Source organism: Sceloporus occidentalis, unplaced genomic scaffold, assembly GCF_023333645.1.
Source record: "Sceloporus occidentalis isolate IW3139 unplaced genomic scaffold, rSceOcc1.0.p SCAF_7, whole genome shotgun sequence".
Classification (NCBI taxonomy): domain Eukaryota; kingdom Metazoa; phylum Chordata; class Lepidosauria; order Squamata; family Phrynosomatidae; genus Sceloporus; species Sceloporus occidentalis.
In genome coordinates this window covers 73,934,617-73,960,371 of record NW_028316987.1, presented here as the reverse complement: position 1 = coordinate 73,960,371, position 25,755 = coordinate 73,934,617, and the positions used below count along the sequence as shown (strand labels likewise).

The following is a 25,755-nucleotide window of genomic DNA, read 5'->3' as shown; positions in this document are numbered from 1 at the left end:
GGGCACATAGGAATACAGATGCAGTGTAAATATAAATGATAAACAGTAAATGAATAGGACATGAGAACTAGCTAGCTGAGTCAAAGTCTTCACCGCAAAGGTGAGATTTGGGGAATGATCTGAAGGAAGTCAGATAGGTGGAATAGTTAAGGTGTCTTGGGAGGCAGCTGCAAGCATATAAGTCAGCAAGAGGTAAAGTGTCGACTCAAGGTAGTGGCTGCAATAGTACACCTGCTTTTCTGTAAGAGCTATTGGATTCAGGGGCTTTTCTGTCTGAAACCATTTTGCTATCCATGTTGGTTTTTTGGGTGGTGTGTATGGTTCAGTCCAGGTCCAATTTTTTCTTTAGTGAATGGGGTATGTTTAGATTAAATTCCCATATGTGAATTGCAAGTGGTTTGGTGGATTCTGGGGTGCGTTCCCTTATAGCTAGTTGAGGCAGAGGTTTGTGGTCCAATTCTATTAAAGCAGGAGGGAGTTGGGGAGTAACCAGTGAATATTGTTAACTGCCCTAAAGTTGGCCCTGACTCATGGGGCTTCTGTGGATGAGAGATAGCTAGGGTCCCCCACTGCTCTACTTAGCTCCTGTCATTTCAGGCCTGTGACCTCCCTAAAAGATGACTAAGGACGAGAGGAGGCGGTCAACTGGTGGGGCCCGAGGTGACACCATGGATGTTATCAGACAAGGGAAAATGGAAGTATAATCCAATGGCAATCCCAACGCAATCATGGGGTTTTACATTACTGCGTGATTGACTACCACACACAACTTTGGGCAATGGCAAGCTATTTTTGGGCAATGGGAAGTCAGTTCGAAAGCAATTCAAATTCACATAAATTTGCTGAACTAGCGAATCCGCATGAATGCGTTCTTTTCTTTTCCTTTGAAATTAAGAGAAATTCCTCCCGTGTGATAAACTCCCACGAGAGACTGCACCGGGAGACACCAGGGATAGTGCCACCCCTCCCCTTTCTTCGCAGAGGCCTGAAGGCCAGCTTCCTCCTCCTCCTCCTCTTTTTCTTCCTCCACCTCCTCTGCTTCCTCTTCTTTCCCCTCTTCCTCCTCCTCCCCTTTTCTTCCTCTTCCTCCTCCCCTCCCCTCCCTCTTCCTTCCCCTCCTCTCCCTCCCTTCCCTCTCTCCTTCCTCCTCCTCCTCCTGCTCTTCATCCAGTGAAGCTCCTCTCCCTTCAGGGCTGCCTCTGCGGGGAAACCGCCTCCGGCCAGAGCAAAGGAGGAGGAGGAGGAGGAGGAGGCGGCGGCAGAGGCAGCTCTCCTCCCCCTTCTCCCCCACCTGCCGCCGGGAGGACCCCTTCCACCTCGGAGCCCAGCTTCCTCAGCCGCCGAGTGACCTTCCCTCCTCTTTGCAGCGCCCGCCATTCGCCTGCTTGGCTGCCTGGGCAGGGAATGCGCCAGCCTCCTCCTCGGCTGCTGCTGCTGCTGCTGCCTCCTCTGCCACCATGAACCCTCCTTGCGCCCGATGCGGGAAAGTGGTCTATCCCACCGAGAAAGTCAATTGCCTGGATAAGGTGAGGAGGAGTGGGCCCAAGGGGAGCCTTTCTCCCGCATTGCTCTCAGGGAAACATGGGGGGCTTAGGGCTAGATCTCCTCTTAGCAACTGCGGGGAGGAATGGCAGCCCCAGGGTTTCTTCTTTTATGGCCCCTGGAGGAAAGAGAGGATCTGCAATATTGGGGGGAATGCATTGCTTTGGTTGTGTGTGTGGCTGCCTCTACACTGCGGAAATAACCCGGCTTGACACCTGCCAGGGCTCCAGGCTATGGAATTCTGGGAATTTGTCGTTTGTTGTGGAGCTCTGGTGCCACAACAAACGACAAATTCCCAGAATTCCATAGCCTGGAGCCCTGGCAGGTGTCAACCCGAGTTATTTCTGCAGTGCAGAGGATGCTTCTCTGTGGGAGCTTCCTCACCTTACATTCATTACCGCAAACATCTTTCTTATTGAGGCCATTCTGTGGGGGAGTTGTTCTCCTTTTCCCTCCCCGAACTTTTTAACACCCCCCCCCCCAAAAAAAGAGCGGGATATGGCTTGCTGTTCTGTGCTGTGTCTTTACATCGTTTCTGACTCACGAGGACCCTATACTGATATCCTTTGGCAAGTTTCTAATCAGAGGGGCTTTGTTTGGCCTCCCTCTGAGGCTGAGAGAGTGTGACTTGCCCAAGGTCACTGGTGGGCTTCCATGGCTGAGCTTTTTTTTCTGCAAACTGAGGCGAAAAGAAACCGGGGATAATTCTGTACAGGGGATGGGTGGCTCATCCCCTTTCGCCTCTTTCCTAAAGGTGTCAAGGAGTCCTCCTTTTCCCGGACACGTCCTCTTTCCCCCGAACGTGCCTCCCATGTCAAAGCGGACGTGCCCACTGTCTCCAGGAGGCATTCCCAAAGTGTCCCCCCCATTTTGAGCAATGACTAAGAAGCATGGATTTAATATTTCTATGGAGGGTTTTCTTCACTTTTAGTTGGGTCATGTCCATGGCCCTTATCACACCTGAACCTGGAACTCCAATTCCTGCTTTTCTGGCATGTCCTACATATGTTGTGAAGCCAGTTCTGAGGAAAGAGCGGGATACAAATAAATATAATACTAATACTAATACTAATAATACAGTGCCTTGTCCTCCTTTGTGGGTGAGGTGCAGCATCGCTAGGACCGCACCAGGTGGCACCCTAAATTTGGGGTGACCCTACTGCTCCTCATACACCTACCCTTTGGCAGAAAGGGGCTGTGGCATTCACCTGCTTCCCTTTAAAATGCTTCAAGAGACGGAGGGAGTGGGGTGAAGCTCGGTTGGAGGAGAAAGGAGAGGCCTCAGAATTTTTTAGAAATCAAAATTTCAAATTTCAAACTTTTTAAAATATATTTTTAATTTTTTAAAAATTATTTCAAAATTTGAAGAAAATCTTCTCTGTGTATGTAAATACATTTAGGTGGTGTGTGATGATATTGTCATGTTGGGAAGGTATGATTTTAATTTGGCTAAGTTATTGGTGTCACAGCTATTAGCATGACATGAAGTCTAAGGTCTTCACGGCTGGCATCCACAGTTTTTTGTATGGTTTTCAGGCCACGTAGTCATGTTCTGGAAGAGAATATTCCTGACTTTTTTGTGTGGGTTTTCGGGCTATGTGGCCGTGTTCCAGAAAAGTTTCTTCCTGACATTTCGCCAGCATCTGTGGCTGGCATCTTCAGAGAATGCTGGCATGAAAGTCAGTGGGACACACACACACAGAGCACAGAGATTAATATGTAAATCACATGCTCTCAACTAAGAGTTGAGTATATACATACACACACACACACACACACACACACACGTGATTTACATGTTAATCTCTGTGCTGTTCTGTTGTTGAATGGCAAGGCTTCAGGGTTATTATTTAATTATTGACTCACTGTCTTCTGGGAAACCCTCTGATCTTGGGTGGTTTTCATTTGCATTTGCCAGGTCTTGATTTTAGTGTTTTTCAGGACTGGTAGTCAAACTTTGCTTACTTTCAGGGTTTTGTCTTTCCTGTTGAAGCTGTCCAGGTGTTTGTGGATTTCAATGGCTTCCCTATGCATTCTGACCGGATCATTGTTAGCATGGTCCAGAAATTCAGTGTTTTCAAATAGCATTTTATGCCCAGGATGGTCTCTTTGATTCGTGTTTGGACAGTGTATGGTGGTCCTTATGTAAACTTGTTTACAGCTGCATGGTATGCAGTAAACTTCTGCAGCTAGGAGAGGGTCTCTCCTGTCCTTCACTGAGCACAGCATTTGCTGGATTTTCTTGGTCAGTTTATAGATCATTTGGAGGTTGTGTTTTCTCACCAGTTTCCTTACTCTGTCTGTGACTCCTTCAATGTAGGGATTTCCCAACAGACAATGGATCACCAATTAAACAGACACCCTGAGGCCTTGCCATTTAACAACAGAACAACACTCAAATTGACATGTAAATCTCTTCCTCTCAACCCAGGACCACACAGTATGTATATGTGTGTGTGTGTGTGTGTGTACACACACACACACCCCACTCACTCCCATGCCAGCATTCTCTGAAGATGACAGTCACAGATGCTGACCAAACGTCAGGAATAAATGTGAAGTTGAAGGCTTTCACGGCCGGCATTTATAGCTTTTTGTAGGTTTTTTGGAGTACGTGGCTTTGTTCTAGAAGAGTTTCTTTGTTTCACCAGCAGCTGTGGCTGGCATCTTCAGAGAATGCTGGCATGGAAGAGAGTAGGGTGTATATGTGTGTGTGTGTATACACACACACTATTGGTTGAGAGGAAGCAATTTACATGTTAATCTGTGTATTGTTCTGTTGTTGAATGGCAAGGCCTCAGGATGTCTATTTAATTAATGTCTGTCTGCAGAGAAACCCTCCTCTCCCTGGTGGTTTTCATTTGGAATAAACTCTTCCAGAATATGGCCAAATAGCCTGAAAAACCCACAAAAAAACTATTAGCATGACATTCAGTGGTATATGGGAATTAGGATTTACGAGAAATGGGAACATGACTAAGGATTCTGTATGGTGTGAAATGGGAGGAAGAGGTCAATGGGGTGTGTGTGTGACACCATGAGTTCCCACACTGGGTGACACCAACCCACTCTGCTTTCCTTTAATACACTCCCTACTTTCCTAGGGGCCTTCTTCATTTATTGGGGGGGGGGGAATTCTTATCCTTTCCAGTTGGAAAGGCCTGCTCCATTTTGGGATGCTGCGGATCCCCAGAGGTGAAGAGGCAGAGGTGACTGCTTTAACCCTGGAGGTTACAAATGGGTCGAGGAAGGAGCTCCAGAAATGGAGGCTCGCTGAGGGGAAAAACCAGGCAATGTAGGGGGACAAGGTGGTCCCAACCAGGCGCTTTTAAAGGACTGGTGCCGAGTGGTCTGGCTTGCAAGGAGGGTTTTCTTTGTCTGAGGGGAGGGTTACCAGATATCCTCACCTCCAAGGAGGACAAGCTACCGCAAAATGTAGGGCATTCAAAGGAAAAATTGTAGGAGTTGACCAACTAATAGCTCTAAACCAGTCATATAAATATACTGTATGAATGTCCAGTCTTTTGTCCAGGAGGAATTCCAAAATGCCCTCCCTTCTGAGCATGGTCCAAAACACACTGCAGAAATAATGAACATGAAAAGGAAACCCTGTTGTAGGTTCTGACATAAGTCAGAAATGACTTCAAGGCACACAAGAACACACAGAGGTCCTTATCACACATGGGGGGGTTTGCAGCTCAGATCCGCAGTCACTCCTGTTCTAGCAATGCAAAGCGTGATGTTTTTCCACACCAGATCCAGAGTCACTCCTCTCTAGCAATGCGGATTGAGGTTAAAATGTCATGATTTTCCACACCTGGTTGCCTTTCTGTTGTCCTTCCGAAGTGAGGTGCAAGCGAAGTCAGTTCGATTCCAAGCAAGTCACGTGATGTGGACTCAAGCAAAGGGGAGTGAGTGCACATTGTATTACCACACCAGAGCATACTTTGAGGGGTCAACGATTCGAATTGCCCCCCTTGCACATTCTCAGTGGGGCTCTGGACGCTGTCCTTCTTCCCTGCCCCCTCCTTAGCTGTCATCCTCCATGGAGTCTAGGAGAAGGCAGGGGATGATGGGATAGGTCGCTGGGGGTCCCTGGGGCCAGAATCGGGATGCAGGAGCAGTCTGGGGATGATGGGATTGGTGGAAGGAGGGGAGCAGATGGGGGTCTAGGAGAAGGCAAGGATGATGGGATTGGTGGAAGGCTGAAGGAGGGGAGCAGATCGGGGTCTAGGGGGACGCAGGGGATGCAGGGGATGATGGGATCGACTGGTTGGCAGAGAGGAGGAGATGGCATGAAGGAGGAGGAGGGGAATGATGGAGCAGGACGCAGGGGCCAAGGCAGGGGTGGCATCCGAGTGCTTTTCCACACCAGACCAAATCGCAGTGCAATCGATGGGAACCTGGAAGCGAATTCTCTGGAGTCACTTTTTTTCTGTTTTTACCAAAATGGGGGGTGACTTCAGAAACATTGCTGAAGCAATTCGCAAGGGGCTCCCATGGAAATCAATGGCGTCTGATAAAACAGTCCCTTTATGACATGAAACCGCATCATTGGAAGTGCAATCACTTTGGAAGTGAGCTGGAACTGAGCCACAAAACCACCAAAAAGCTCCGTGTGATATACTCCATGCACTGCAGAAACAATCCACTTTGAGACCGCTTGAACTGTCCTGGCTCAGGGCTATAGAATCTTGGGAACTGTAGTTTATTGTAGCACCAGAGACAAAGGAGGCTAAATATCTCACAAAATGACAGTTCCCATAATTCCCTAGCATTGAGCCAGGGCAGTCAAAGTGGTCTCAAACTGGATTATTTCTGCAGTGTGTTAGGGAATCCTGGGAAGGGTAGTTTGTTGTGGAACCAGAGCTCTCTCTGACTGAGGCTGCATCCATAATGGAGAAATAACCCGGTTTGGCACCACTTTAACTGCCCTGATTCAAGGCTATGGAATTCTGGGAGTTGGAGTTTGTTTGCAGTCATTAAGGTGTCACCCAGCAGCTGATTCATTACTAGCCATTACTAGTCAGGGGCGGGGCGAGAGGGGTCTGGACCCCTCCTCTATCTTTTAAAGGTTTATTATTATTGTTGTTGTTGTTTTTGGAGGGGTTTGCTTTCTGTGGTCCAAAACACACTGCAGAAATCATCCAGTTTTTAAGACCCCTTTAACTGCCCTGGCTCAGTGCTAGGGAATTACAAGAGACTAGTTTTGTGAAACATTTAGCCTTCTCTGTCAGAGAGCTCTGGTGCCACAATAAACTACAATTCCCAGGATCCCTTAGCCTTGAGCCTGGGCAGTGGAGGGCCACTGCATCTGATAGTCCTGATATATACTTAGGAGAAGATGCTGCTGTGATCAAGGGGAGCCTGAATGTGCTGGACCCAAGCAGAGCAATGGAAGATAAGGGAGTCTTGGAGATGTTTCATCCACAGTCTCCTCATGACTCTGGGTCAACTCCAGGGCAGTTAAGAACAACAGCAGTTGGGGTCTTGCAGTGGTTCTCAACCTGGGGTCCTTCAGGCATTTTAGACTTCAGCTCCCAGAATTCCTGATCATTTGGGCAAGCTGGCTGGGGGTTTTGGGAGTTGAAATCCAAAACATTAGGAGAGCCAAAGGGTTGAGAACCACTGAAGGGGGTTTCAGATAGCTATAGATGAATGCTCCAGACCTGACACCTCCTTGTCAGTTTCTTTTCCTAGTCCAAAAGGTGAATCCCCTCTTTTGAGCCTCTGGTCCAAACACACACTTGCAGAAAGAATCCAGTTTGAGATCAATTTAACTGCCTTGGTTCAGTGCTAGGAAATTTTGGGTACTGTAGTTTTGTGATCATTTACAGTTCCAATCATTTACAGTTCCAGGATTCACAGAGCCAGAGCAGTTAAAGCGGTCTCAAACTGGATTATGCCTGCAGACTGCAGTGTGATTTGGACCTCTCTAGTTGTTCGGTTGCTGCTGGGGCTGCAGTGCAGACGGAGATGCTCATCTTGAGAGGCTGCTTCTTTTCCTTCTCCTCCTTATGCAACGACAGCAACCAGCTGCTGTGATTGATAGGCAAATCGCAGGAGGATGTGTGTGAAAATGTGTGTGTCATTGAGGCGAGGAGGGGCACAGCATCACCCTCCCTTGCTGTGCCCTTCCCTTCAAAAGTATTCCTTTTTCATTCAGAATACCTGAAAAAACCCACAAAGGGCCAGGCTGTGACAGATTGCCATGGAAAGGGGATTAGTGGACCTCTTTAAGAGAGATGTTTTGAAAGGGTGGAGGTAATCAGGGTTTTTTTAAACACACAAACAGGCCTAACGGGTTAGTATTTGGGTTGTTCACTATTTCTGGGGTGGCTCTTGTAGAAATAAGACTTCGTCAACATAATAATCAGAAGTGTGGTAGCTTTTTTCTTTCTTTTCTTGGGTGTGTTGGTATTAAACTGATAAAGTCAAGCAAAGGTCATTGAGGATGTTTGACAGGCTTTAAGAGGTAGTGGCTTATTGCTTAAAGGGTCGGCTACCCTGTTGTCTAAGGGTGCATCCACACTGCAGAAATAATCTGGTTTGGTACCACTCTTAACTGTCATGGCTCAGTGCTATGGAATTCTGGGAATTGCAGCTTGTTGTGGCACCAGAGCAAAGCACAGTAAACTCTACTTCCCAGAATTCCATAGCATTGAGTCATGGCAGTTAAAGTGGTGTCAAATCAGATTGTTTCTGGAGTGTGGATGGAGCCTAAATGCCTGTGTTATGGCTTTCTGTAATTTTAGCAAGGGATTTATCACACTGAGCATGCATCATGGCAGACATTATGCCCATTTTATATATATGACTTAAAATTCAGTGGGAAAAGTGTGGCTCTCCACAGCTCACAGAATTCCTCACCATTGGCTATGTTGATGAGGAATGGTGGGAGTTGCAGTCTGACAAAATCTGGAGGGCAATATTTTGCCTAGCCCTCCTTTAAAAGATAGACTGAAGGCTGTTGCTTCATTGGATGGTTATATCTACTTTCTGTAAGAAACCATATACTGATGGTTACTTTCAAGAGTGATGGTTCTTGAGCAAGGAGGCATCAGATGGTGTTGGATTTCAGTTATCATGATTCCTGAACATTAAGAATTCAACAATGAGTGGATCCCCTATGTTGAGGACCATTGTTCCAGAGTCAGCAAATGAAGCTATATATGAATATTCTCTAACTAGAAGGGAAGGGCTTGGGTCAGGCTTCACCTGGAATACTCCGTCCAGTTCTGGGCACCACAGTTCAAAAAGGATGTTGGCATGCTGGAGCATGTCCAGAGGAGGGGGATCAAAATGGTGAAAGGTCAGGAAATCACCAAGACCTATGAGGAATGACTTGGGGAGCTGAAGAGACTTTAGGGAATGGTGAAATGGTGGGAGAGAGAAACCAGAAAATAAGAAGAATGAGGACTGCTAGGAGCAAAGAATAAACTTGTTTTGTTTTTATTGACTTGTGCCCCAATCTCTTAAAATGTTGTACAGCTTTATCAAAATGTTATGTTTATGGCAAGTGGGGTGAAGTAGAACATATGTGCCACATTATGGAAAATATTTGCACTCAAGTTCGTGGTACATGTAAGGTTTACACAGTGAAAAACAATGCTGGGAAAGTTAGCAGTCATGTCATGGGCAAGGACTTTGGAGAAGCAGTTGAGTATAGATAAACTAGCAGGAGTGCTCAAATGCAGCATAAAAAATTACCACATTTTGAAGTAAATCACATAACCATCTAAAGATCTCCTCTGCAACCTTAGCAAGACCAGAGTCTAAAATAATAGAATGTCACCAATGAGTGTTTTTGAAGGGGAACATCCCTTTCCACAGCATCAGTGGTGTATATTTTCAATGAGCAATATGTATTTTCTTTCAGTACTGGCACAAAGGATGTTTCCATTGCGAAGTCTGCAAAATGGCTCTAAACATGAACAATTACAAAGGATATGAGAAGAAACCCTACTGCAATGCGTAAGTGTTATAAATAAGAAATTATGCAAAAATATTTTGGAATTGAAAGATAGTTATGTTGATAGTAGCTGTTCAGGTAGAAATTATGCATTGTGGAAGTTAATTACACTTGGTATGTGTTCAGAAGGATATGTTACATAAAGACACCACCATATATTATTGAGTTGTGTCCATATGTATCATTCCAATAGTGAAAAGACTTTTCTGTTTGTGGATGGATGATTTCCAACTTAGTAGAAGAATGCTGGATGAGAACAACCTTAGCTTGAGAAGCATTCCTCTGTGTAATATCTCGTGAAAATCTCATTTCACCAGCTCCTTCTCAATAGCCTATTACAGTGTATAAATTAAAACCTGAATTTGCTTATTCAGTGAAGAACACTAATATACTTTCTCCTGCTCTTTGCATCCAAACTTTTGGAATTAGTAGATATTTTGTGTGTGTGTTGTATCTATTGCACATGGGATGAATAGATAGTATGTGGCTGCCAAGGAGCTGCCTTTTCTTTTTTGCACTGAGGGATACTGGTATTAGTACATGCTACATATCTACAGTATTTATCTTTATCAGGCATGATTAGCCCCTAAGCTTGGTGGTAAAATCCACATGTACCTTAATATCAAAGTTGTAGTGAGTTAGTCTCATCTCTTTTTTTCAGTGACTTTGAGAGAAATGTAGAAGCAGTAGGGATTTGATCTGTCATTCAGTACTGATTTATTAGTTTGAAGTCGTTCTACTGAAAGTCTTATTTTGGGGAAGAAATGGTGGAAAGAGCAATGTCATATCTTGCTTGTTGTTACTTTTTTGAAGTCTCCATGGTATGTCATTAGCTTTGGCTGTGTACATTTATTACAGCCTTCCCTTGTTGTCAGAAGCTCTGTTGTGTCATTCATGCTTAAGAGTGCTAATATTTGTAGAATACTGACTAATCTTTCATAGTAAATTTTTCTTTGCAACAGAAAAAATGAGTTTGTGTTTTAACATATTATAAATTCTTGACTTTAAAAAATTGTTTATGGATTTGAGGAGGACCAATAAACTGAAGATGGCTCTGCAGACAGATCCAGACTTGCTAGTGGATCGAGGTTTTTTTCTCCTGAATAAAGTGCTTTTTACAGCTAAGGCAAGTGTGCAAGCTGCCACAGTTGCTAGGCTGAGAGGCCTGGCCAGATTTACCTGTGTTTTGGTTATTCCAGATCATACCATAGCAGTTAGGTTTATGTAATGCTCTATTTGAAGATGTCCTGGATAGTTCTGTTAGTTCAAAATACTGCTGCTACCATTAATGAGGACTGGTCATAGTGGACACAAGTAATCATTTCTTAAACCATTCTAGTAGTTGGTCTATTTGTTGACTTACTTCAGAAAGTTGGTATGTAGTTGTTTAAAGCCCTAAATATCTCAGGGTACCTACTATGTGAGTTTTGTCAAAAAGATTTAGTCATCTAGTGGTTCTCTGAATCCCGTTGCCAGAAACTAGGAAGTTTACCGCACAGGCCCTAAAACGGGCCTGTTGCGTTACAAAATGGGGCACGCACGGAACAAGGTGGGGCTAGGGATGGCATTTTACTGCACACTGGAACGCCACCACTGCCGCTGGGCGTTCCAATTGTGTCCTCCCTCCGTTCCAGAGGGCACGATTTCTGAGAAGTGTTATAAAGTGTTATAACAGTTATAAATTGTTATAAACTGTTATAAATTGGAATGTCTGGCGGCAGCAGCGGTGTTCCAGTGTGCAGTAAAATGCCGTCCCTAGCCCCATCTCGTTCTGTGTGCGCCCCTGCACGCCCCTGTTTTGTAACGCAATGGGCCCATTTTAGGGCCCATGCGATAAACTTCTAGGTGAAGGTGAACACACAGAGATCTGACTTACTCATCTGCCCAGTGAACTACTGCTAAAATTTGTTTTTGCTTCTCTGGGCTTCCTGCAGCACTCCATGCCTTGCAAAGAAGTCACACATGTCCCATGCACTTAGTTTTCATCAGTGGGAGAGGGATGGCTCAGCCCTTGTTAGTTTCAAGGTTGAGTACCCATTGAGGAAGGCTTTCTATTTTTTTTTATGCATTTGTGCACCTCCATCCAAAAAACACTAATGTATTAATAATATGTAAGAAAATGAATTATACCTTTAGCCCCATCAACATTCATGATAATAACCTGGCCAGAACAATGAGTAACACAACTGTTACTCATTACTTTTTAAGGAGAAAGAACTTCTAACAGTATGCTTTGTTGTCTGTATTTTGTACTGTTTAAAGGATGCATTGCAAAACATTGATTTTCATTCTTTGATAGTTTAATTATATTTTAACTGCTGTATTTTTTTTTTTTTACTGATGGTAGCTTTTATCAGTTTCTGTTTTTGTAAGCCTTTTTCAGTTCCAGGCCTGGAAAACTTTCACTTGACAGGACAATGTTGTTATCTGCTGCCATTACTGTTTATGTTTTCTATTTTCTTTTGAGTTTGGTAGCAATTCTCACTATAAAGAATGAAGGAGTGCTATACTGTACTGTTACCAGATTATGGATTTTTTAAAAAATAAAATAAAAAGGAGGCCCCAACAGAATAAGTGTTGTTTGCAGTTTAAAAATACATAGAGCGCATAAGTACATATAGAACATTTTTTTTAGTTTTCAGTTTTCATCCCTATGTACATTAAAAGGCCTTTATCTTAATGGGGAATGTTTATGGACTAGCATACTGTTAATTGTTGTGAGTAGGTTTTTCCACACTTGGTACAATATTGATTTCATTTACAAAATTCCATTGACTCATATTGTTCCATGAATCTCATTTTTGAAAAAAGAATGACAAGTGATCCCTGAATGTTGTTGTTGTTATTATTATTATTATTATTAAGCTTTATTTATATAGTGCCGTAAATTTACACAGCACTGTACATACAGTCTTTTTAATTAGACAGTTACCTGCCCATAGGCTTACAATCTAAAAAGACCCGACACAAAAGGAGAAGGGAAAGGTGGTGGGGAAGGGAATCGGGACCAAGGCAGATGGACTGGAGGGAGGGCTCTGCTTCTTAACCTTAGGCCAGGCCTGATGGAGCTGGACCTGTCTTTTCACTCCCTCCCAGACCGGATGATGACAGATGGCATGGAGGGAGGGCTCTTCTTCTTCTTCTTCTTCAGGCTAGGCCGATGGAGTTGGGCCTGCCTTTTCATTCCCTCCAGGCTAGATTGCTTGCATTTCTCTCCCTCTGAATGATGGTGGATAGAGGGAGGGCCTTCTTCTTTTCAGGCAATTGTCGTGATCACAATTTTGGCCATGTACTAAAATGAGGAGAAAATATTCTTCAGCAACTTCGAATCTTGTGTCTTCTTTCTTTCTTAACATTTCCCTCATAATTTCCGCTAGAAAGTTTGAATCCTTGGGCAGTTCTGTCAGAAAGAGTAAACAAGAAAGAACATGCTTGATCTGATTCTATGCCACAAGTGTTTCTTCTTGAGGAACCGCTGGTGATTGGGGAGTAAGATTTGTCCTGGGGAACTACTTACTTCACAGCCTTATTTATTTTTCTGCTAGAGGACAAACTGTTATCCATCTAATAGGCCTGCAATTAATATCTAAGCCAAATAAAAATGAGCATGTGTTAAATTAGATTATACGGAATATAAATAAGGAGTATCTGTAAGGGTTTTTAATATGGAAGAAGAGAATCTTAAAGGTTTCTCACAAAAGGGGGTTTATGAGGAGAGGCAAAAGACAAAATAGTTTAGGTTCATCATATAATGAGTTGGAAGTGCTGGCTCAGAAGGAGAGGAGCTGAAAAAGGAGGGAGAGAGGATGGCAATGAGCTGGAGTCAAAAGAAGGGAAGAGAAAAGGTGCCTTTAACCTATTCATAATCTGTTGAGAGAAAAGAAAGGGGAGAATCATTGGTGATGGTTTGAAACAAAAGGCAGTGGAAGATAAGATATACCCATGCATCTGAAAGTTAAGCTGTCAGGAAGATTGGGATTTGCCATTTCCCAGTAAGACAAAGAAGTTTACTGCACTGGGGATAAAATGTTCCCCGATGCGTTCTAATGTGCACGAGCGGGGCCGCGCACGGAGTGTGATGGGAACCCGATGGGGCCCAGAACACTTGTTTACCGCACAGGGAACGCCGCCGCCACGCGTTCCCATCGTGTTCCCATTGGGTTCCAGAGGGCGCCATTTCTGGGAACGGTTTTGAAACAGTTCCCAGAAATGGTGTCCAATGGTGCCCTCTGGAACCCGATGGGAACGCTATGGGAACGCTCGGCGGTGGCGTTCCCTGTGTGGTAAACTAGTGTTCTGGGCCCCATCAGGTTCCCATCACACTCCGTGCTCGGCCCCGCTCGTGCACGTTAGAACGCATCGGGGAACGTTTTATCCCCGGTGTGGTAAACTTCAAAGACATGTTAGTTAGGGCCACATTGGAGTCACCACTGATCAGGGACTGCATCTTGCCAAACCATTGAACTTGCCACTGTACCAGTTAATTTTGGTGATGCATTGGTAGCAAAAACACCACAACTTTACTTCAAAAATAAGTTACGTGGAAAGTATTTGATTTAAAGCAGAACCATGCTTCTGGGAGTGTGAGTTTGTGCTAATTCAAATCAACCACATTTACAAAGGAAGTTGTTTCTTTTTGGGCTACTGCTGTGCCATGGAAATTTGGTGGCGGGGTTGCAAAAAAGGGTTAGGAAGGGTACAGATGATCCATGGTCTGTATGCTGTTCACTTGGATTTCTTTTTTTCTTTTTTATTAATTAATATTCTTAATATATACAACACATATCATATTTCTATAAATGAATATATCCCTACATTCTATTACATTTTAACAAGTTATTTTATATTTCCCCTCAGTGCCCCCCCTTCCCCGGAGCCATTTCCATCCTTATATTCCATCCAGAATTTCAGTTCATCTTGTGGAGGTAATCTTCCATCTTCTTTTCTCAATGCTTTCTCAATAAATTCTTTCCAAATCCCCTCAAAATAGTTTCTTTTCCATAGTCCTTTTTTTTAACTTTCAGTTTACATATCAATTTATCATTAATTGCTAATTTCCATACCACTTAATACCAATCCTCCACTTTTACATTTATTTTAGTTTTCCAGCACCTTGCTATAATTAATCTTGCTGTTGTAAGCAAACTTGTTACCAAATCTTTTTCTTCTTTTTTCCATTTCTCTAAGTTATATAATGATAACAAAACTATACTCGGTCTTTTATCTATTTTTATATTCATAACATTTTCTATTTCTAATATCACTTTCCCCCCCAAATTTTGTACATATTTACATTGCCACCACATATGCATGTATGACCCTGCTTCTTGCCAGCCTCTCCAACAATTTTTTGAATTATGCTAATCAATATTATTTAGTCTCACTGGATATCAAATACCATTTCCAAATCAATTTATAACAATTTTCTTTTATCCGAACCAATAAATTTTTCAAATGTCTTTGTTCCCCAATTGTATCCTATTCCTTATCATTTATTTTACATCCTAATTCTTCTTCCCATATTCCCTTCAAAATATTTTCTTTTATTTTCCCTCCTTTATTCTCCATCAACATTTTATAGATTTTACTATTGATTCCTTTTATGTTCTCATTTTCTTCCATTTCTCTTCCTTTCTGAATTATTTGTTTGAATTGTGTGTACTTTTTCTTTTCTACATTCCTTTTCCTCCAGTTTTTAATCCATTGTTCTATTTGCATATAATGAAACCATGAAATTTTTATCTCCATAAGTTTTTCTTTTATGTTTTCTTTCTCTACTCTTACATCTATCCAATTTTCTATTCTGTCTATTTTCCTTTCCTTTAATTTCTTATCTAATAATCCTTTCAATTTTGGGGGGAATTTCTTTTCCATTATTATTGGTACTATTATTGAATCTTCATTCATTAACTCTTTTTTATATTTACACCATATTTATAATATATTTTTCATAAGTGGATTTCCAGTTATTTTAATTTCTTTCCTAAACTCCTTTAAAAAATATTCCATATTCTCATATCTACTTCCTCTATATCTAATTTTAACCATTCTAAGTGTCCCACCCAACATACCTTCTATCACATAATTCAATTGATTAGCCTCATAATATCCTCTTATATTGGGAAGGCCTAATCCTCCCTCTCTTTGTGTTTTATACCAAAATTGTTTGTTTAATCTCGTTCTTTTTCCTTCTTTACAAAATATATTCATCAATTATTGCCATTTATTCAATTCGGTTTCCAACACTTTTAATGGTATCATTCTAAATAAATATATATATTTGTTAATTTTTAAATTTTTATTGGTTAAAATTTCAACAAACACACACATATACAACATATATAAACATAAAGCATACCTTTGGTAATATTTTCATCTTGATTATTACTATTCTTCCAAACCAAGATAGTTGGATTTTTTGTATTCTGCCAATTTTTTCTCCACTTCTTTCCTTAATACTACCACATTCTTACCTTCCATTTCTTTTAAATATTTCGTTATATTTATTCCTAAATATTTTATACTAATTTTTAATTTTATCTTTAAGCTTTTTTGTTTTATAAATTCAGATTCCTCTTTTTTTGTATAATTAAATATCATCATTTCTGATTTATTCCAATTAATCTGCAACCCTGCCAATTCGCCAAATATCTTTAATTGTTCTTTTATTTTTCCCATTCTATTCCTTCTAAACTATTATCATTCCTTATAACATTCACTAATATCTCTGGCCATTGCAAATAATATTGGTGATAACGGACATCCTTGTCTTGTACCTTTTGTCGCTCTTATTTCACTTGTTATCCCATCATTTACCATTACTCTTACTGAATTATCAGAATATAATTGATCTATTAATCCCCTTATTTTATTCCCCATTCCAAATCTTTTCATAATTATTTTTAATGTTGGCCATTCCACACAAACGCTTTTAATATATCTAATGCCAAAATCCCTGCTCTTATTTTTTTCTCCCCTATTACATGTATTTTATTCAATACTCTTCCTACTAAATTAGACATTTGTCTTCTTTTCACAAATTCACATCGATCCTTTCTTATATATTTATACATACATTTATTCAATCTATTTGCTATTATTGTTGATAAAATCTTTGCATCTTGATTTATTAATGATATGAGCCTATATGACCCTGGGTCAGTTAAATCTTTATCTACCTTTGGTATTAACATTACTAATGATTGGTGCCATGATGCTGGTATCTTCTCCCCATTTATTATTCCATTATATAATTCTAACAATTTTGGAATTAATATCTTTTCAAACACTTTATAATATGCTGGTCCCAATCCATCCATTCCTGGAGCTTTCCCATTTTTCAATTTCTTAATTACCTCCACTATCTCTACCTTCTCGATGGGTTGCTCCAATAACTCTTTATCTTTTTCCTCTAATTTTTGCCCCCATTTTTCTTCCACACACTTCTCTATTTTATACAAATGATTCTCTCCTGCATGATATAATTCCTTATAAAATTCTTCAATTTTAAAAAAAATTTCTTTCATCAATCTACATATTTTACCAGATTTATCCCTAACCGTATTTATCATACTTTCCATTTTCTTTTCTGTGTGGACCTGGCCAACATTCACTTGGATTTCTATTGGTCAATAACCTGGGGTGATGAGGCACATGGATGGGTGCCCATCAAGGCTATTTTTGAAAGTACACTAAACTTAGGAAAATAAGTATAATTATACTCTTAATAAATGAAAGGACTATTTCCCCAACTGGGAATCATCTGGATTTGTCGGACTACAGCTCCCATCAGGGCCTGGAGGGTACCGTGTTGAAGAAGGCTGGCAGAAGGCTGGAACTAACTTTCTACACAACTTTGCTCCCTGGAAAACAGAAGTTGTAAGTGCCAGGAATGGGTTGAGAAAAGAAAATTGCTCAAGTGAGCAGATACTAAGCTGGTTGGTCATAAACACAACTAGGTTCTGAGAATTAGCAAGTGGTGCAGCCTTGTCCTGATGGTAATTGGGCATTTGGAGACTGGCTTACTTATTCTGTGGCATTCAGAGGCTAAGATTCATGTTTATTTCAGTATAGGCTATGTCTTGGTCCTGGTAGTTAAACACCATTGCCCTTGGAGGCTGGACCTTGCATACTTGGCAGTTACAAACAGACAAGATGGAGGGTTGGGTGAAAATTGACACATGCTCTGGAATGTTCCTTGAAGGGCCCTTGGCATCCACTGTGGGCTCTTGGTATCCACAACGTTCCAGAACTACCCGTGGATACCTAAATCCATGGATATTCAAGTCTCATTAAATACAGTTGATAGTAAAATGGTGTCCCTTAGAAACCATGGATATGGGGGGCTGACTGTACTCTTCTCTACCAAGCCCTTCCCATTTAGGGTGTCCATTGACTTTGTTTTTCACTAGCACATCTTGAATGCCATCACTTTAGCTACTGCCTCCTTAACATTTATCTAACTGGAAAGTAAAAAGACCTTGTTTCCAAATATCTTTGTATACTGGAGATAAAAGCCTTTTATTCAAATGGATCTCTCATGTTGCCTGAGGGTTTCTCTCAAATGAATTTCAATCAGAAATTGGGCATGCATCCAGTCAAAGTTGAGCTCTTCTGCTTCTGTTGGAACAAATGAGTTTTAAAATGGTTTAACTTGGGGGTTGGATTGTGCTCAGTATTTCTAGTTTGTATGCATACAGAGTGTTTGAGTGAAAACTGAGTTCTTGTTCGATTCCAGGAAAGGGCAAGCAGCTCTTCCAGCTTGTGATTATTATACCTGTTTTTGTTTTTCATCTGTTGGTCAAACAAGATTGAGTTGCTTTTCACAGTAATGATTTATTTAAAAATAATCCAACCACTTAAATGTTAGTAGCACTCTTTTTGAATTAGTGCATTACGTCTACTAGGGTTGAGGTTTTAATGCATTTGGCAACTGAACAGTTCTTCAGTGAAATAGATATAACAATGGACAAAAAATATAGATGTGTTTTTTAAATGTGGAAAAAGATGGAATCTATATTCTAGAAGTTAACTGAGTTTAAGGCCAAGTTCCCAGGTAGTCAGTTCAAGAGTGCCAGCCCTAACATAAGGCAGAATGAGGGGGCTGTCTCATCTGGAGATGCTGGAATGTGAAGGGTGCAGTGAGAAGTGGTGTGTGCTATGTGGACTATTTTGTTAGTCCCGTAAGCTAGCCTGCTATCCTTGGGTGTAGTGGTAGATGCTGTCCTATCACTATTTAGAAAAATTCAGCTATAAATCTTGATACTGGAATTGAGAATAAAAGCATCATCTTGTCCTTAAGGCTGCAAAATGTCATAGGCAAATGCCACTGCCCATTTCTGCCAAAAGACATATATTTGGGGAGCAGTGGTATCACCCTCTGTAGGTTGTCATTTGGTTGCACCCCCATGGTGCCCTTGCTGGAGAGCCTTTTAGTATGTGCAATCAGTTCATTATATATTTTGAATTTTATATGGTTTTATTGCTTCCTCTAATATTTTTTTTTAAAATTAATTAGTCTTATTACTTATTACTGCAGCTAGCCATGGCTCTTACTGCTTTTTGCAAAAGACATAAAGTGCATTGCTTTGTTTTTCACATTGGAATTTGTTGAATTTGGGATTATGGCTGATGTCTGTAACTTAGAAAATTACCACTCTGAATTTGAATGTTTTTAGAAATAGCACAGTGAAATGAGAATTAACTAAGAGACGTTCATCTTCCTATTCCTGTGAACAGATGAGATTGTAATACTTCATTATTACTTACCAGTTGCTATATTAACCATGGCCCTCAGGCTCTCCTCCTGGAGATTACACAAGAAAAACGATGAGTGTAATATTTCAAAATGCTAAAATATAAACATCTTTAATGGTGTGAAATCTTGGAGAAGCAGGAAATTTACAAATTGAGTCACATGCCCTTTGCGAAAATGGCCTTGGAAAAGAGTGCTCTAATTAAGAATATGTTCTTATGCTGGATTTAAGCAGGTGTTGCATGCAGAAAAAAGAATAGAAGGAGGAACTGGAGAAGAGTTTTTTTTAAATACCGCCAAGTTGGATGTCTTTAAAAGGATATTTGACCAATTCGTGTAGATAAGTCTACATTCATGATTTCTACATCTAGCAATATATAGCCATATGTCATGTGGGAATATAGGAACTTCTCTCCAAGTTTTATACTGAAACCACTGATAACCCAGTATTGTCAACTTTGATTGTAGTGACTGACTGGTAGTGACTCTTTCAGGCAGTATTTTTCTTAGCACTGGAATTCACTTATATTCTCTGATGGACTTTATCCAAATACTAACCAGTCCTAACTCTGCTTAGCTTCCAAAATAAGACCACATAATACATATTACAGTAAATGTCTTTCAATACATTTTGCTGGACAATATGAGTAGAGCAGGGAGTGGGTGCTGTTGTGCTTATGTTGGCTTCCTCTTGGCATTTACTTTGTCACTATATAATAGGATGATGGACTAGATAAGATTTTGGTCTGATCCTGCATTGCTACTAATATGCTTTAATGTAGCAGTTGCAAGAGAAGCTAACAAGTTTGAGCTTCCAGGTGCTTCAGTTTGTTTCAATCTTGTAAAATCTATATATGTGGCCCAAAACTGCTGAAAAGGAGGTTAAGCACTGTTGGTAGTTGAAACTGGGCACGGACACAACCAGTATCACAAGGATCATAGATACTTGCTAGAGGATTTAATGCTTCAAATGTGAAGGAATAAATCAACAGACAAAATACTTAACTATGGCCCAAAACACACTGCAGAAATAATCCAGTTTGAGACTGCTTTAACTGCCCTGGCTCATTGCTAGGGAATCCTGGGAATTGTAGTTTATTGTGGCCCCAGTGCTCTCTGACAGAGAAGGCTCAATGTCTTACAAAACAACAGTTCCCAAAATTCCCTAGCACTGAGCCAAGGCAGTTAAAGCAGTTTCAAACTGGATTATTTCTGCAGTTTGTTTTGGGCCCTTTCTTCAGTTCAGTCTCTCCTTTCCAGTTTTCACATCTGCTCAATATTTCTCACCCACTCCTCCCAGATCTTTAGTTCTCTTCCACATAAGAAGTATGAACATTACAGGGGCTGTAAAAATACTGCAAAAATAAAGCAGTTTGAAACCACTTTAACTTCCAAGGCTCAGTGCTGTGAAATTCTGGGATTTGTAGTTTGGTGGGGCACCAGAGCAGGGACAGGGAAAGATAAATATCTCACAAATCTCAGAATTCCATAATATTGAGTCATGACAGTTAAAGTGGTGTCAAACTGCTTTATTTCTGCAGTGTGGATACACTCATAAAAGAGTATGCCAGTCAGTTTGCACATCATGGTAAGCTAGAATTCTGTACAGAGGAATGCTGCAACAGCAGCATTCCTCTGTCAGTCAGTGGTCTTCCATCCATGATTTGTTTAACATAATGTGTGAACCTGACAGGAACTAGCTTTCTGACCTAGTAGATGTGGATTATTTCTTTGGCTTTTTAGGGGAGAAACAAGCCACAGTATTGGTTTCTGCTGGGTTCAGATGTCAGGCTAAGCATAATATGTTCAGAAGGTGAGGATGAGTTTTTTGGTGCAAGATACTGTGATCAAAATCTTTTTTTTTGTGGTTTTACCATAAACAGCTTTGTTCAGAAGACTGGTGTATTGAGAAGTGCAACTTTATGATGAAGATGAAGCTGGGTTATCAGTTTTGTCACAGTAGTTACAATATCACACTTTTGTTTTTGCATTCATTAGGCCTTTTACTGGAGTGTATTTTTCTGAGAGTTTCTGTCAAAGGCACATTTCTGTAGGTTCAGCCCACAACAGCAAAACAGGATGAGATTTTTTTTTGGTTTAAATAGTTTTGTTTGGTTTAAATATTCTATATGTTAATGAGTCCCCCCCCCCCAACTGATGTTGAATTTTTTTGCAAAACATAATGTCCATTAGTTACTATTTTGAACAGGCAAACTAAAAAACAAAACCAGCCAATTTATAATATCTTGGAAGACTTCCTCTGGCTTTAGCATGGGAAATCTGATAATCTGGAGTAGGTAGAATCCGGGTTTCCTATTTCTGGGACAGTTATTTGGCCATATGCAAGAAAGAGGAGTGCTATCGCACAATTAAAAGTTATATAGGAAAAGAAGTTCTACATAACAATTAAAGGTGCTAGTATGCCCCTTTTTTTCTCCTGCTTCTTTTCTTGTTTATCTATGGCCCAAAGCAGATGGGTTGCAAGGAGTGGACTCTGGCCGCTCTAGCTACGATCAGCCCAGGACTGTGGTGACTCCATGGCCCACATAATGTAAACTGGACAGTACTGGTGGAGCCCTGGTGGCGCAGTGTTTAAATGCCTGTACTGCAGCCACTCACAAAACATAAGGTTGCGAGTTCAGTATCAGGAATAGGGCTCAAGCTCGACTCAGGCTTGCATCCTTCTGAGGTCGCTAAAATGAGTACCCAGATTGTTGGGGGCAATTAGCTTACACTTTGTAAAACGCTTAGGGAGTGATTAAGTGCACTGATAAGCAGTATAGAAATGTACTTGCTATTGCTATTGCTACTGTATATTGCTATTGCTTATATGGATACTGTTGTAAGGGCATGAACAGACAGGTCAGAATAAAGCTGCTTCAGGTCACTTTGGAGGTATGCCCTTTAAAGACACATCTTAAGCGGTCAGATACTGTGCCAAAGCTGCGTTCTAGTCCTTAGGACTGGAGCATGGCTTTGGCACGGCTTCCAGCCTTTTAGGACACATGTATAATTTAAACAGAATACCTTCAAAGTGGCCTGAAGCAGCTTTATTTCGGCCTGTCTGTTCAGGCCCTATGTGACAAACTGTTACTCAGAATGACAAAATTTGATAAATGTGACACAGTTTGAGATAACCTGGTTTGAAATAAAATAATATGGGGTTTTAAATCCACAACTTACTAAGGAGCCTCTTTTTCCTTTTGGCTGAAGTCATAAGGATGAAAAATTAAGAATAAATACTGCACTAGTGTTATCAGTCTGACATTTCAAATTTTTGTCAACTTACATGAGAAATAGTGCTATCTTTTCAGTATGTTCATTTAAATGAAGGGAATAGTTAACATGCTCAATACCTTGCTTAAAGCAAGGGTGTAGCTGAAATACATTTAAAATAATCTCTTTGGGTTTTTGTTGTTGTCAAGATTTCTACAAATTTTCTTTTTATCAAGATAATGTTTGAATACAGGTTTTATGCCCTAAAACTTTCACTGGTCATATTTTCCACATAGCTGCAATAGTTTGATGCCAGCTGTGTAAAATAAACACAGACTTGGCACTTGCCTAGAATAAATTTTAAGGCTACAATTATTCTATTTTTGAAAGCAGGAAAAACATTAAAAATTTGACTCTTAAAATCAAGGACAAACTGAACCTGCGCAACCCCATTTGCTGCCAATTCTTGAGAACTAGAAATAGGAATATTTGGAAATAAGACAGTGAGGATCCCTGGCTTCTTCCTGCTCATGGAAAAAGTTGGCAAAATGTTTTGAGTTCATGAAAATGAAGTATGATCTGTGTCTATAAGTGCAGATAGGTGGAAGTTGGCACATGATATGTAGAGAGACATTACAAAGCATATACCTGCATGGAGTCTATATAATGTTTGAATCATAGCTATCAAATTTTGTATATTTTCTTAATAGCCTTCTCTGTGACTGTTCCCAAGTTGTTACTCCCATGTGAAGTTCAGTTGGCCCCTTCCCTGCTGTTTTTCTACTAGCAGGCAAAGGTCTCTTTATTCAGGCAGGTCTTTAGTCTTTATCTTGCTGATGCAAATTGGGCTTTTAATGGACTGTGCTGTGTTTTTATCTTAGTTTTACATGTGCTTTCAAATCTGTTTCTAATTTGTGTTTTTTAAAAAGAATTGCTGTTTAACTGTTTTTTAAAACTTTATATTGATAGCTTTTGAAAGGCAACAGATCTTATCTGACCTTGGAAGCTAAGCAGGGCTAGCTCTGGTTAGTACTTTGATGGGAAACCACCAATAAATAACTGGTCCTGTAGGCTATATTTCAGAGGAAAGACCTGGCAAAATCACCTGAGTATTTCTTGCTTAACAAAACCCTGTGAAATTCATAGGGTTACCATAAGTCAACAGGTGATTTGAAAGCACATACACACAGATTCAGAACTTTATCACATCAGCCTGCTGTTCTACTGCAATTGCTCTAGTTTAAGAATGGGAGTTTACTGGTTTGACATAATTTCTGATCACACGTTCCATCACAATAGGGTTTTGGTGATCCATGGTTGCCAGATGCTGCCTTCGGGAGGAAGGGAGGGGGAAATGAGTGATTGCCAGTAGTGCCAATTTCTAGGGATTTCCCTGGAATCCGGGGAAATTAATTAATTTTAATATAATTAAATAAAAAAAATCACGTATAGATATATTTTTTGTTTTTGTTAACTGCCTTCGAGTCAACCCTGACTTGAGATCCTGTGGTTGAGACACCTCCAAGGCCCCCTGTTTTCTATTGCTCTGCTTAGGTTTTTCGAGCTCATGCCTGTGACCTCCCTAATTCAGTCTATCCACCTATCGTAGGCTCATCCTCTCTTTCTACGGCCCTCCGCCTTTCATAGCATTATTATCATTCTCAATGAGTCATGCCTACTTATGATGTGCTCAAAGTATGACAGTTTGATCATCTTGGTTTCCAGGGAGATTTCAGGCTTGATCTGTTCAAGGACCCATTTGTTTGTCGTTTTGGCTATCCATGGGCCCATTCTAGACAGGCCTTTGCGCCGCCCTCGTCACGTGCTAGGGGTTGGCCGAGGACCTAGCGTACATACCGGCCTCACCCCAGCACGTGATGAGGGCGTAAAAATGGCGGCGCCCTATACACACGGGCACCGCCGTTTTTACGTGCTGAACGCTTAGCGTCCGCACGTTGCCCTTGCCTTGCGATGTCATGAGTGCGCCATTTGTGCACTCGTGCGTCGCAAGTGCGTCGCAAAAAGAAGCCGCTTTTTGCGGCTTCTTTTTCCGCCGCTGGGAAGCCTCCCCGTTTGGAGGATGAGGTTTTCTGGCGGCGGAAATGAGGTGGTGGCAGAGTGCCCTTCTTGGGTGCTCTGTAACGCGCCATGGTATCCTCAGCACTGTTTTCCAGCATCACATCTCAAATGAGTTTTATCTGCTTTCTTCACTATCCAGCTCTCACATCCACACATAGTGATGGGGGATATCATGGATTGGACAATTCAAACTTTAGTGCTCAATTATATATCTTTACTCTTTGGGAGCTTTTCTAGCTCTTTAATGGCTGCCCTTCCCTCTTAGTCTTCTTATCTCTTAACTGCAGTCTCTATTCTGATCAATAACTGATCCAAGATATAGAAAATCTTTAACTAATTACTTAATGGTAATTACTATTATTTTTTATATTCAGCAGCAAGCCTGCCTTTGCAGTTTCTTCCTTGATCATCTTTAGTAATTGTTCCAAATCCATGATGTTTTTTTGCTAGTAATGTTGTGTCATCCGCTTACCTTAGATTGGTGATGTTCCTTCCTCCTATCTCCTTCCTCCTTCTTGTAAGTCTTTGTATGGTGTTTTCTGAGTACACATTGAATATCAGAGGGTTTTGATTTGGCCTAGGAACCAGAGACATCTGTTGTTGTTGTTTATTACTATAAAATAGGTTTTATTAACACAAACAAACATAAAAACAAAAATAAATTTTATATATACATCTAAAAAGTAAAAACTAAAAGCAAAAAACAATAGCCAGACAATGCAATATTGTTTTTTTACAATTCTGTATGTCACAATGAATATTTTGAATCTAATTTTCTTATGAAGAGGCTAGTATTAAAAAGATGACACATAAAATGTTGTGTATTTAAGTAGTCTAACTTGGCAATTAGAAAAATGACCATAGAAGATTTAGGTCTTTTCTTTAAATATGATATGACTCTGCTCACTGCTTATTCATTTAATGTGATATGTGGTGATTTTTCTTTGGGATTTAAATTTCAATTACATGAGATCTTAGTAACAGTTGCTTAGTAACATACACACATTTTCTGAAGCTGGCTGGTTTGTGGTGATAAAATATACTATCCAAGTGTTAGTGTTAAGATAGTCGAGTATTTTGGGAAATGTTCAGTAGTCTGTTTCCATCAGTTTTTACTCTGAGGCTCTCCTACGGCATTGGGAACTACAGGCATGATCCAATCTGTTAAATGTGTAGTGCCCATGTGTTGAGA

At 40.8% G+C, this 25,755-nt stretch overlaps 1 protein-coding gene across 1 annotated transcript in view; it reads left to right on the top strand.

The window, feature by feature from the left end:
• Positions 1–1,174: 1,174 nt before the first annotated feature.
• NEBL (nebulette) overlaps positions 1,175–25,755 on the top strand; it is a 192,208-nt gene continuing 167,627 nt past the window's right edge. The window contains exons 1-2 of the mRNA XM_089533338.1: positions 1,175–1,526; positions 9,422–9,516. Of these exons, the coding sequence (XP_089389464.1) occupies positions 1,458–1,526; positions 9,422–9,516 (164 nt within the window). The 5' untranslated portion in view covers positions 1,175–1,457. The remainder of the gene's footprint in view (positions 1,527–9,421; positions 9,517–25,755) is intronic.